The sequence below is a fragment of the Lupinus angustifolius genome, chromosome LG02 (genome assembly GCF_001865875.1).
Source record: "Lupinus angustifolius cultivar Tanjil chromosome LG02, LupAngTanjil_v1.0, whole genome shotgun sequence".
In the NCBI taxonomy this organism is placed as follows: domain Eukaryota; kingdom Viridiplantae; phylum Streptophyta; class Magnoliopsida; order Fabales; family Fabaceae; genus Lupinus; species Lupinus angustifolius.
This window is the reverse complement of record NC_032010.1, coordinates 16,288,223-16,301,489: the sequence shown is the minus strand read 5'-3', so window position 1 is coordinate 16,301,489 and position 13,267 is coordinate 16,288,223. Positions and strand designations below refer to the sequence as shown.

General features: G+C 32.8%; 1 protein-coding gene across 1 annotated transcript; it reads right to left on the bottom strand.

The window, feature by feature from the left end:
* Positions 10,798-11,584, bottom strand: LOC109329100 (nudix hydrolase 1). Its single transcript, XM_019562772.1, has 2 exons — positions 11,362-11,584; positions 10,798-11,267 (listed from the first exon to the last, which is right to left on the bottom strand). The coding sequence occupies exons 1-2, from the start codon at positions 11,528-11,530 to the stop codon at positions 10,966-10,968; spliced, it is 471 nt and encodes a 156-aa protein (XP_019418317.1). The 5' UTR covers positions 11,531-11,584; the 3' UTR covers positions 10,798-10,965.

The window sequence follows — 13,267 nt, the reverse complement described above, 5'->3', positions numbered from 1 at the left end:
TATAGAAATTTGTTTTGGATTTGTATTGATGGTTTGTAATATAAGGTTTCTAATTAGATATTAGGCCAAAGTAGATCAAATCCTTAAAGGGTCTGAAATATTTTTTTTCTTGGCTGTGTGGTTTTAAATTATACTGTATATAGAGAAGATTGTTGACATTAAGTAAAAGTAATATATATGTTAGTAAATTCATTTTGAATGCTTACTCTCATTTTCTCACTTGTTACTTTTCTCTCTTGTGTGTGTGAAATATTGACTTCAGGTGAAAATTCAGAAATAAAAAAGATATAACTTGGATCTTTTTCAGCACTATATTGGAGAAAAGGCAAAAGTTGAATGCAGTCTTCCAAGCCTTTTGGCTAGCTTAGACTTGAAAGGATTGCCTTGACCCACTATCATAAAATTCTACACATACACACAAAAAAAGAAGAAGGGGGAAACACTACTTTTTTATTTTTAGTGATATAAGGTCTTTTAGATTTTAGAGTGGTATAAAGGTTGAATGTTCACTTATTAGGAGAGAAAATTACTCATCCTAAAAGAGATTAATTTTTTACCCATAGATTGAAAGATACTCTTGACTATACAAAAAAAATCGTTTTTTTTTTCTGCATGAAATGAAGGTAAGGATATATTGAGAAAATCATATAAAATTAGGAACATTTTTTTCCGAGAGATAACACATAAAGAAATAGACAGAGTATTTGAGTAGTTGTCTATTTGCTGCCACGGATCTGATCCAATGGAGGCGGGCGATGCCGATGGTTGAAATTTTCATGTTCGGTCCATTTTGGTTAAAAGTACAATTTGTTATACATGGGGCTGCGGTGTACCTTGCACATACATTCATTATCATATTATAGGCAAAAGCATGATTTGAAGTTGACAATAAAATTTATATATTAGGTAAAGATTTATACACAGATATGAATGGTAAATGATGCAGTTACAATATATAAAATTTATACACCATCAATACATACTTTTTTTTTCCTCTTTCATAAGTTTGTATAAATTTCAATGAATATAAATGCCCTCATAGCAAGGGAATTAATGGTACATGGACCCATGGAAGTTCATAAACGCAAAGAATGCTGAAAGTCCCACCATGTAAGAAGCAAACAAATTAATGCTTGCAAGGATTTCAATTAAAAACCAATCATCACATTTCTCTACTAAATGATATTTGTGCCCTTATTGATGATAATGGGAAATTCAACACAATAACAATAAAAACTTTAACAGAGTATAGAGTATATGCAGTGGATAGTAATTTTCCTAACTTGCTAGAATCTATGAGGAGCAATAACAAATAATGCAGTAACTAAGAACACACAAGGGACACCAGAATTTTAACGTGAAAAAACATTTCCAATGGAGAAGTAAAAGCCACGGCAACAAGTCAGTCAATCAAGCTCTCTTATGATCAAAATAGGAATACAAAAATGTCTTCAAAATACAGCACAAAATGTGTTCAACAATACAGTATACAATAAAGCAACAAGGTTGAAAATGAGAACACAAAGTTGTAGAAAAAACTAGAAAAATAGCCATTGTTTTGGCTTTTTTCTACCATCTCGGATGTCGTCTCACCGATCCAACCGTTTATAATGAATTACTATAAGTTGTGAACCTACTATCCAAATTTCAGCCCGATCCAACGGTGAACGAAGACGCAGTTGCAAATCTCCCGTAGCTGCTATGAGTTCCTGCGGGTTGAGTTCTTTCAACTTCTCTCTCACTTTTCTATTGCTTCTTTTTTGCATACTGATTTCTCTGCTTGCCTCATCTGACCCATATCCATTAGATTAAGTGAGGCAAGTGGGCTTTGTCCAACTGAGTCTTTCTCGACATAGGAAGAGAGTCCAAACCCTCACAACTATGTGGAGAGAATCGCCAAATCGGCGATCTCACAACAAGTTTCAAACTTCTACCTTGATAAGGCCTTGGTCATCATATCAGCACCATTATCATCTATATGAACCTTAGCCAATTCCTACAACCTAGCATCCAAAATATCATGTATACATTGATACCTCACATCAATGCGTTTGGACCTAGAATGAAAAGTTGAATTCTTCCAAAGATGAATTGCACTTTGACTATCACAAAATAACAAGTATTTATCTTGGACAAAACCAAGCTCCTGCAAGAATTTCTTCACCAAAAGAAACTCCTTTCATGCTTCTGTAATGGCAATAAACTTTGTCTCAATAGTGTACAATGCAACACACTTTTGCAACCTAGATTGTCATGCTACAACTCCCCCTACAAACTTAATTAAGTAACCTGAAGTGGACTTTCTAGAATCAATGTCTCCAGCCTTATTAGCGTCAGTATAGCCCACAATAGTAGGTTTATCACCTTCAAAACAAAGTCTCAAACTAGCAGTACCACAAAGATACCTCAGAATCCATTTCACAACATTCCAATGCCCTATACCTGGATTCGACAAAAATCTACTAACTGTACCAACAACATGTGCAATATCTGGTCTTGTACACATCATTGTGTACATCAAACTGCCTACAGCAGATGCATAAAGAACTCGTTGCATATCTGTTTTTTTAACTTCATTTGAAGGATATTGTTTAACACTCAACTTAAAATGAGTAGCAAGAGGAGTGCTTACCGCCTTAGCATATTTCATCTGAAACTTATGTAACACTCTCTTAAAATAATGTTCATATGATAGCCAAAGTTTATTTTCTTGCTTATCATGCATGATTCTTATACCAAGAATATGCTTAGTAACTCCCATGTCTTCATGGAAAATGACTTGTCTAATTGCTTCTTTAACCTGTCAATCATTGAAATATTTTTCCCAACAATAAGCATGTCATCAACATAGAATAACAGGATGATGAAATCACCATCAACAAACTTTCTAATGAAGACACAATGATCAGAAGTAGTCTTCTTATAGCCTTGCTCACACATAACAGACTCAAACTTCTTGTACCATTATCATGGAGCCTGCTTCAAACCATATAGACTCTTTCTCAGCCTACACACATAGTTTTCTTTCCCTTCAACAAGAAAATCATCAGGTTGTTTCATATAAATCTATTCCTTCAAATCACCATGAAGGAAATCAGTTTTTACATCCATTTGCTCTACCTCCAAATCAAGAGTAGCAGCCAAACTCAATACAATTCTAATGGATGACATCTTCATCTCATAAGAAAAAATCTCACTGAAATCAACACTATTTCTCTGTCTGAAACCTTTAACCACCAATCTGGCTTTATAGCTTGAAAATGAAGAATTACTTTCTTGCTTCACCCTGTAAATCCACATGTTTTCCAAAACTTTCTTCCCTTTTGGGAATTTGGCCAAATCAAAAGTGTGATTATCATGCAAGGACTTCATTTCCTATTGCGTTGCTTCCAACCACTTCTTCTTTTCTTCATTCTCCATGGCCTCATGATAATATTCAGGTTCTCCTCTATCTGTCACAACAACATAGTCATCAGAAGGGTACATGGTTTCCTATGCCTATTAGACATCTGAAGTTGAACTTGAGGTGGTTCAAGAGCATCACCAAGATTCTCATCTTGTGATATATCATGTTCATCTTCACCAATATCAATGGGAAAATCTAACTCATATCCAAGTTTTTGATCACCAACATAATCATGTTGCTCACCATTTTGAATGTTTTTCTTAACTACATCCAAATCATGTATAGGCGCCCAAAATGGATCCATATCGGACAATCTACTACCTTCCTCGGGTGTAGTCTTCTTCATCTTATCAATATCTTCAATGGTTTGATCTTCCATGAACTTCACATCACAGCTTCTAACAACCTTTTTATCAACAGGATCATGCAACATGTAGCCAAATTCATCTTCACCATAACCGATAAAGATGCACTATCTTGTCATCGCATCCAACTTGGACCTTTCATCCTTTGGAACATGCACAAATGTCTTGCAACCGAAGACTAACAAATGATCATACTTGACATTCTTGTCAAACCAAATCTTGTCTGATACCTCAGGATTCATAGCAACTACAGGACTAAGATTAATAACATGCATTGTCGTGTACAAAGCCTCACCCAGAAATGTTTAGGTAATTTTGCTTCAGAAAGCATGCACCTTACTCTTTCAACCAAAGCTATGTTCATCCTCTCTGCTAAGCCATTAAGTTGAGGAGTCTTAGTAGGAGTCTTTTCATGTCTAATACTTTGCTGCTTGTAGTAAGTATCAAACAGTCCATAATACTCATCACCATTGTCAGTACGAATGCATTTCAGCTTCTTGCTATAATATCTCTCAACCAAAACATAGAATTGTTTGAACTTTTCATGTACTGGGTCCTTTGTGTTCAAAGCACAGACCCAAAGCTTCCTTGAACAATCATCAATAAAAGTAACAATGTAAAGTACACCACCAAATGACTTTACCTTCAATGGACCACAAACATCAGAATGCACTAATTCAAGCAACTCTAACTTCCTTGAGGAAGGATGCTTCTTAAAGGATACTCTAGTCTGCTTACCAGCCATGCAATGAGAATATTTTTCTAGCTCTGCACTTTTCAATCCTGGAAGTACATCCTTTTTGGCTAAACAATGCAACCTTTTTTTCACTAATATGACTGAGCCTATAGTGCCACAAAGAAGCCTCCATATCTATGGCATTCACACTTTCTTTACCAACCAAAGCTTTTGTCCAATATAGTTTAGAAAATTTTTCCCCTCTAGCCACAACCAAGTTACCTCTGGTGAGTTTCCATTTTCCAGAACCAAAGTGATTATCATAACCACCATCATCAAGCATCTACATAAAGATCAAATTGAAACGAACATCTGGAGCATGTTTAACTCCTCTCGGCAACAACTGCACTCTCATGTTAATATGCAAACAAATATCACCAATACCAACTACCTTTGACACACCATCATTACCCATCTTCAACACTCTAAAATCACCATAAATGTAGGATGTGAAGAACTCATTCCTTGGTGTAACATGCAGTGTAACACCACTATCAATTATCCACATACTCTCATCTGATACAAGATTAATCGAATCACGGTCACGAAGAATAATAAGGTCGTCACAAGTGCCAGTAGTAACACGATCATCATCACCATGATTCTTCTCGTCCTGCTTTCGCTTCTTGTCTTTGTTCTCCATTTTCCATTGAAAACAACTCTTTTGTATATGACATGCTTTGTGACAATAGTGACACTCCACATTCTTGTATCTGGACTTTGACTTACTTCTTCCTTTTTCTTTATCACCTTTTGGTTCCTTTCTATGACTTTACCCCATGTTTTCAATGACAAACACCTCATAATAAGATGAAGTACCATGTGCCTTCCTTCTCATCTCCTCATTAAGAATACTTCCATTTATACTCTCCAAATAGACAATACCATCAAGGGCTGAATTTGTAATTAAAACTCGAAATGTTTCCCAAATGGACGTTTTCTGGCTCCAACCTTTTTTGGCTCGTTTTCTACCACATTGGACGTTGTCTCACCGATCCAACTGTTCAGAATGAAGTATTATAAGTTGTGAACCTGCTATCCAAATTTCAGCCTGATCCAACGGTGAACGAAGACGCAGTCACAAATCTCCCACGACTGCTCTGAGTTCCTACGGGTTGAGTTCTTTCAACTTCTCTCTCACTTTTCTATTGCCTCTTTTTTGCATAAACTGATTTCTCTATTTGCCTCATCTGACCCATAATCGTTAGATTAAGTGGGACAAGTGGGCTTTTCCCAACTGGGTCTTTCTCCACATAGGAAGGGAACCCAAACCCAACAAATGATCATGTAATAAGTTAGAGCTAGGCCCCTTAATTGCATTTAATATAGAAGAATAAGTTCAATTAAATAGTGTTTGAAATGCTGCCTCTAAAACATATCAATATAGTAGAGGACTATAAGTTGTTAAGTTTTCATCTCAAAACTCAATTAATAATAGAGAAGTAGCCTAACAGGTATTTAGATCATGTTTGAGAGAACACGATAGACAATATGAAACTTACTTCCCATCATGTCTACTCCACAAAAGCCTATCGGGACCATGCGAATGGTTACCTTTGACCCATGACTAAGAGGTAAAAATTGGACTCCGACTTTGATACTATGTTAAGATTTCATCTCAAAATCAATTAGCAATAAGAAGAAGACTCACCCAATGAGTATTTAAATTATTTTTGCCGAGACAATGAATTATGCTATATGGGTCTTAATTCCTAATTGAATCTCCAAGAGACAAAGTAAAACATATATACAACACATTTTTTAAGGAGGTCGAGTAATCCATACATAACGAGTATAAATCCTCAATTCATTATTTATTAGTAACTTTTAATTAAAGTTGGACTCAACTATTTTAATTTAATATTGAATCACGATGTTGTTCACTCTACTTCCACAAACTTCATGCTCAAATAAAAATATAAGCTTTGCCCCTCTCCTATTTCTTTAATAGTTTATAGTAATCACTATTTCATAATCTTCCTTGATAATTTTATATTCCCATCCTAGCATCTTCATCCCGATTTTATTAGGGCACCACCACCTTACATGGCAAGCACCAAACTCAGGTAATCTGATACTAATCTGAAGTTCGTATCCCCTAAATGAAGATGTGACAAGCATCTTGCTTTGATGAAGCTTATAATAAAATTAAGCTTTAAGGCAAATTCTGACTTTGTGATGTACCCAAAAAAAGGTGGAAGATTGGACTTTCAATGAGACTTTTTTTGGGTAAAAAAAGTTGAAAAAAGAGACTTTTATTTCAATGACATGATTATGGCATCCCACAAATTTAGACGATAAATTGCGTATAATCTATGTAGATATGTCATAAAATATTATATAGAATAAATAAACAAAAATCCGTTTATGCTTTAGTCAAACTCAAGTTACATTCCTTTCTTCATTGTTTGTCCCTATCCCTATTCAAAGACAGAGGTTAATGTTATACACCAACCACTAATTTATGAGAAATAACTTTATGGTTTAGGATTAACAATCATAATCAAATATATATATTAATAATTTAAAATTAAATAAGTGTATTCCAAAATTAATGATAGGGATGTGATTAAGACTATTAGCGTCAAACCATATAATAATTTCATTTCTACTAATTAGATGACAAAACCCATCCAAATATATTTTGTTTGTAACATATGTATTTCCTATCTTTAAATTATTTAGTGGGTTGGTGTATTAATATACAATAAATTGTTGAATTGTAAATGGGCTCACTCTTATTGATTCTATAAAGAAGCTTAATATATAAAATCATTTTCCTTAATTATCTTCATATTTATTGATGACGAACCACATACTCAAATGAATCACATATACATATCGTACTGAATGTCAAGTTCTATAATAGCAGCTGAAGCCCACAATTGCATTGTTGGATACTTGAACTGGAGGATTAATATAGCATTTTCAACAATCGCCTAAAGATTGATTCTACTCATATTTGTTTTTGTTTTTTTTTTATACAAACACATATTTTTGTGGTACTGTCAAGAGTATACCTCATCTTTTGGGTAAGAAACTATTCTCTTTCAGGGTATATGGTTACTTCTTCCAATAAATGTCACTCTCAGGAATCGATTCATTTACATGTTGATCACCCTGGGGATCAAGCAGATCTTACATCACTAGACCAACACATTGTTCATTAAATACCCATATTTGTTTCCATTATGTTAGTTTAAACTCAATTAATTGGTAGACACATTTGTTCTAGTTAAATTGACATAGACCTGGGATCCTATACAATGAACAAAGACTTGAACTATACTACTAGGTTCTATTGTTATTGTCTGAGTTTGATGGTAATTGTGTAGCATCCATAGACACACAACATGTGCTGAAATGGGTCCAAGGCACAAGAGGTGGTAAAGGACATAGAAAAGTTAATCTACAATAACTGGTTTTCACACTTCTTTGATAAAAGAATTGAAATAAAAACCCAAATTGGTGGATGCATTAATTACTCGAGAAGAATAATGATATATTATCCTATTAAATTTTTTTTCAACAAGAAACTGACATATATTACTTGTAAGTCAATCATTAAACAAAAAACTACTTTGTAATATATATCATTTTTTACGTGTATTAGAATTTAGTTAGAGAAATTATTAGGACAGTGGTTAAGGATAATTGAAATAATAGAAGAAATCTAGATATGTAGGCTAAGCCCCTGCTCTGGGCTAATTGGGCACATATTCGCCATCATAAGCAACAGAAACTAAGCAAGACAAAGAAGAAGCCTTGATTTTACCCTTATATGAGTATTTTGGGGGCCACTGTGACTCCCATTTTAGAATAGATTTTTTTCATCCTCAACCCTCTTCATCAATGTGCCTTTAAATTTATTTTTGTGAGGAATGTCAATTTTTTATTCATCCAGCTAGTGTCACCTATTAGGATTAGGACTTAGGGGATGAGCTAGAAGTTTGATGTAAGGGGATCAAGACCAAAGAACATGTGATTTATATGTTTTATTACATTCTAAAATTCTAATTAAATCATTCCATTAAATATATTGTTAATAAAAAATGTTTTAAAAAAGAGACCATGAATTATAGTGGTTCAATTAACTAGTGGCCTAAAAGAATCAAATAATTGAAATGCTACTTAAGTATAACATTTTTAAACTATTGGTGTACTTAAATATATCATTTTTTATGTAGAGTTTTTATCATGTATAGTTGTATACTATATAATATAATTAAAAGTGTCTTATAATAAGAACTGGTGGAATAATACACATATACTAATTAAGGTAATTAATACAGAAGATGTTAACCACTCTCATGGTACTATTAATATAGTAAAACTTTGAACAGTAAAAAAATTAAGAGACGTGTTTTTAAAGTTTTATATAACAAATCAACCCATCATGAAGAAATAATTTAACGTATCTCATATTACCTGATCACAAATCATGGTATGCAGTTTTATCATAAGTTTGATTTGGGACAATGTGAGAAACTTTTAATATCTTGTTTTGGTCATATGAAGTGTAATGTTAAATAATGCATTTTAACTAAAATGTTCCTAATAATAATGTCCATCAGAAATATTAACATCATTTTTGAATTATAAGACAACTATGTACCCAAAAAAGAGTGTTAATATTTATACATAACTGTTATATTATTCACTATTTATTTATATTATTTTTTTAAAAAATCAACAATGATTAAATATGAAGAGTGAATGATATACTTTCAGTATATAAAACTCATATATTTTCAGATATATACATATTTTTCTCTTACTATATTCTAATTTTCCTCCTCAATCTTATGCTTGATGTTAATATAACCTTAAACTAACCCAATAAATTCCAATCATAATGGCTTGAGAAAACATATTGGGGGATAAAATGGCAGGTTTACACAACACAAAAACCGGACCAATACATATCTAGTAACTTGAGTTAGGAGTGGTGGGGAGGCCTCACCAATAGGAGTTAGGTCATCTGCAAAAAGACTGAAGGGACACCATAGGACAATAAGAATCACATCCTCTGGTATTGAGAATACTGAATAGAAATGTTGATATATGACATAAATAAATATCTAAGAGTCCAAACTTTTTATTATTTTTGAATAAAAAATTTTATAAAAATTTCAAATTTCTCTTCTTCCTCATAGGGGAGGTTATGGACTTAGGACAACCTCCACCGAATTGAAAAGGATGACATGGAAATTTTGTTCGCGAAATGGGTGACATGAACAATTCGTTTGCAAAAAAAAACATGAGAATAACTATAATGCAAAATGATCTGAGATACAACATAGATGTTGTCTTTTAAGGATTTATTTTTTTTGGTACTACAAAAAGTATCCATTTTCGCCTTTTGGGTAAGGAACTAATCTTTTTCAGATTCGTGTCTGCCGTTCCCAACAAGTATCGTTCATAAGAATCGAACATTTGACATTTTGGTTAAAGTAGAGATTTAGCGGGACTTTACACAACCAGACCAACACTTTATTGATATCCTTAAGGATTTATTAGCATATGGTGACAATTTCTCATGGTTAGAGAGATTTATCTGAGAAAAGTCAATTTATAAGAATGGTAGTACAATATCTGGTGATACAATAGAGGAAGAAGAATTGTATATACGTCTTAATAAATTCTGTCTCATGGAGACTATATACAAAGAAACGTTTACACAACCTGTAGTCTCCACGTCTTATATGCAAGCCAGTTATATTTACATATAGCCATTATTCTTGCTTCAAGTACAAAATATAAGACCTAATCTCTACCTTGCCTCATATAAAGTCTCTTCCATACATATTACATAGAGATCAAGCACTTGATATCATGTGTAAAGAACTTATCTATTTATCAACTATCAAACGTGGTTGGTATTGCCATAGTTATTTAATGTAAGGCAATGGGTAACTATTTAATCTCAAAACTTTATTAACCATCTAAATTTAATTATTTTCTATATGTCTTCCATGACTACTAACTTTGCATTATCTATTCATATTTCAATTTACCAAATTCTAAATACTTGATGCTTTATTCCATGAAGTAAACTCTTTATTCTTCAGTTAAATAAGAGAGAGAAATGTATCCATTATAAAAGTTCTTTAAATTGACATTATATCTTTATCATTTATTTTTAATCATCATTAAATGTTAAATAATATAAATAAATAATGTATTAAATCGTGTGACAATCAATAAATATTATACTCGGATGTATAACTGAACAAATGTTCAACCTTGAATAAACAAACATTGAATATTTAGCAAGCCAATCTTGATTAAGTACCCAATTCCTTTCATTTTCAGCATAGTACACTAAGATATAAAAACCACATTCCCTCCTCATAATACATCAAAGATACAAACATATCACACACCATCTCAATTAAAACCCAAAAAAGAAGATAGAGATAAGTAAACCATACCTGCCACTTAAATATGACATAAAATCAAATAGGAAATGGGTTGAAACCTTGATTAACCATATTATGAAGAGGCCCAAAAAGTGGGTGTGGCAATTGATCCCACTTATACCAATCCCAACCATCACACTTATCAGGTTCTAAATTCATTGCCACTTCCTTTGAATCTTCATCCATCACTGCCCTCATGAAAATAGTCACATAATGACACTTCTTTGCTTCCTTCAACATCATCACATTGTTAATCACTGTTAGAAACTCTACTTTCTCTAACACCAACCCTGTTTCCTCTTTCACTTCCCTCGCCGCGCATTCCTCAAAACTCTCCCCTGAAATTCAACATAGAATCAAAAATTAATTAGTAAATGTGTTGTTTATTTGAAATGTGGAGAGAGAGGGTTTGTGTGTGAGAGAGAGAGAGACCGAATTCGAGGTGGCCACCGGGAAGGGCGAAGGTGGAGTTGCCGACGGAAGAGCGGCGGCGGCCGAGAAGGACCGATCTGCCTTTCAATAGAAATACTACCACTGCCACCCTTGGCACCGGCGGTGGAGGTGGCGGTGGCGGTGGCGATGCTTCTCCGTTTTTCTCCATTGTCTGCTGAATGAGTGTGGCTCTTTGTCAGTGCCACACTGCTATCTCTGTTTTTTTTATATATGATACCAACGGCGTCGTTTGAAATGGTTATGGTGAAATTTCATTGAGCACTTTCATTTGACCCTTAGTTACATGACACGTGTGTTTAGGAACTTTCCTTGGAATTTTGGTTGTGCTTGGACCGCAAGCATACAAGAAAAATGTATTCATATTGATTCCCACTATTTTGAAATATGAAATCTAACATGGTAGCTCTCGTATCCAACCAACTTAGGGTTCATCTAAATTCATTATTTAGTTTGATAAATTTGATTCATAAATTAAATGAGTCAAACTTGAGTTATAAATTAAATTCGTTAAGTAAGCAAAAAAATTTCTCAAAATCAAATAAATTCTTATTTATATAAAAAATTTCAATAATAAATCAAATTCAATATATTTTTTAGTTTATCAACAAGACATTGGTCTAGTAGTATAAGGTCTCACTGGATTTTTAAGATCGAGTGTTTGTTTCCTAGGGGTGACACTTGTTCAGAGGAATAGTTACGAATCCTGAAAGTGATTAGTTTCTTATCTAACAAGGTGAGAAAATACATTTGATAATACTAAAAAAAACTTATTTTTCATTTTAACTTAGAGCCACGAAAATATCTAAAGAAAGTAAAAATTAGGTCATGTTGAAAAAACAATCCCTTCTTACAACAATGACAATATAGTGACAAACAAAGTTAGAAAATATAAAAAAGAAATTAGAATTTAGGCACAAAACTTGTCACATAATACCACACAAGCCATTGATATATTAAAAATCATGACTTAAAATTAAATCTACTATCTATATATCTACTATCTATAATAAATAACACATGTCTCACTATAAAATTTACCAAAAATACTCCATAAATAATGCATATCAAATTTCTAAAGTGTTTATTTTTGTTATTTCACCGACCGAAGCAATTTGATATAATATTTATTCTCTTGAATGACATACTCAATATCTTTCAACCTTCTTATGAGTAAGTTTCTCTAACATTTTTCTCCATTCAGTCACTTATTTTATTTTTTGTCACTAAGTTAACATTTTTTCTAGCTTCATTACAACTTCTCTATGTTTAAATTTTCACATGTAAATTATTCATAAACTGGTGAAGTAGATAAGACTTTGATAACATTTTCTCTCCCTTTAGTGGCCCATTTTTCTTTTTGTCAGAAGTTCATATCTAGTCTATCTTTCTCGTAACTTCTCCATGTTTACTTTCTCATATATAAAATTTTAACAAAGTGAAAAATTTATATGTAAGACTTTTCTAATATTTTCTCTCTCTTCAGTGAGTGATTTTAATTTTTTTTGTCACAAGTTAACATTTTCTATACATTCCTCATAACTCCTCTATGTTTAATTTTTCACAAGTAAATTTTTTACAAATGAGAGAATTCACATGACTTTTCTAACATTATTCTTCCCTTTTCAATCACTCATTTTGTTTTTATCACAAGTTAACATTTTGTCTATATTCCTCGTAATTTCTCCATATTTAATTCTTCACATGTAAAAATTTCCTTCCTCGAATAACTTTCTATTTATCATTCAAATTTATCATTTCAAATTATTCACTACGCCAGAATAGCAAAACAATGACGCTTAAAATTGTCATTTAACAACGCCTTTGTGGTGCTTTCTATGTGAGCGCAGTAGTACATAAGGTTATGTTCAACATTGCTTTTTGAAGC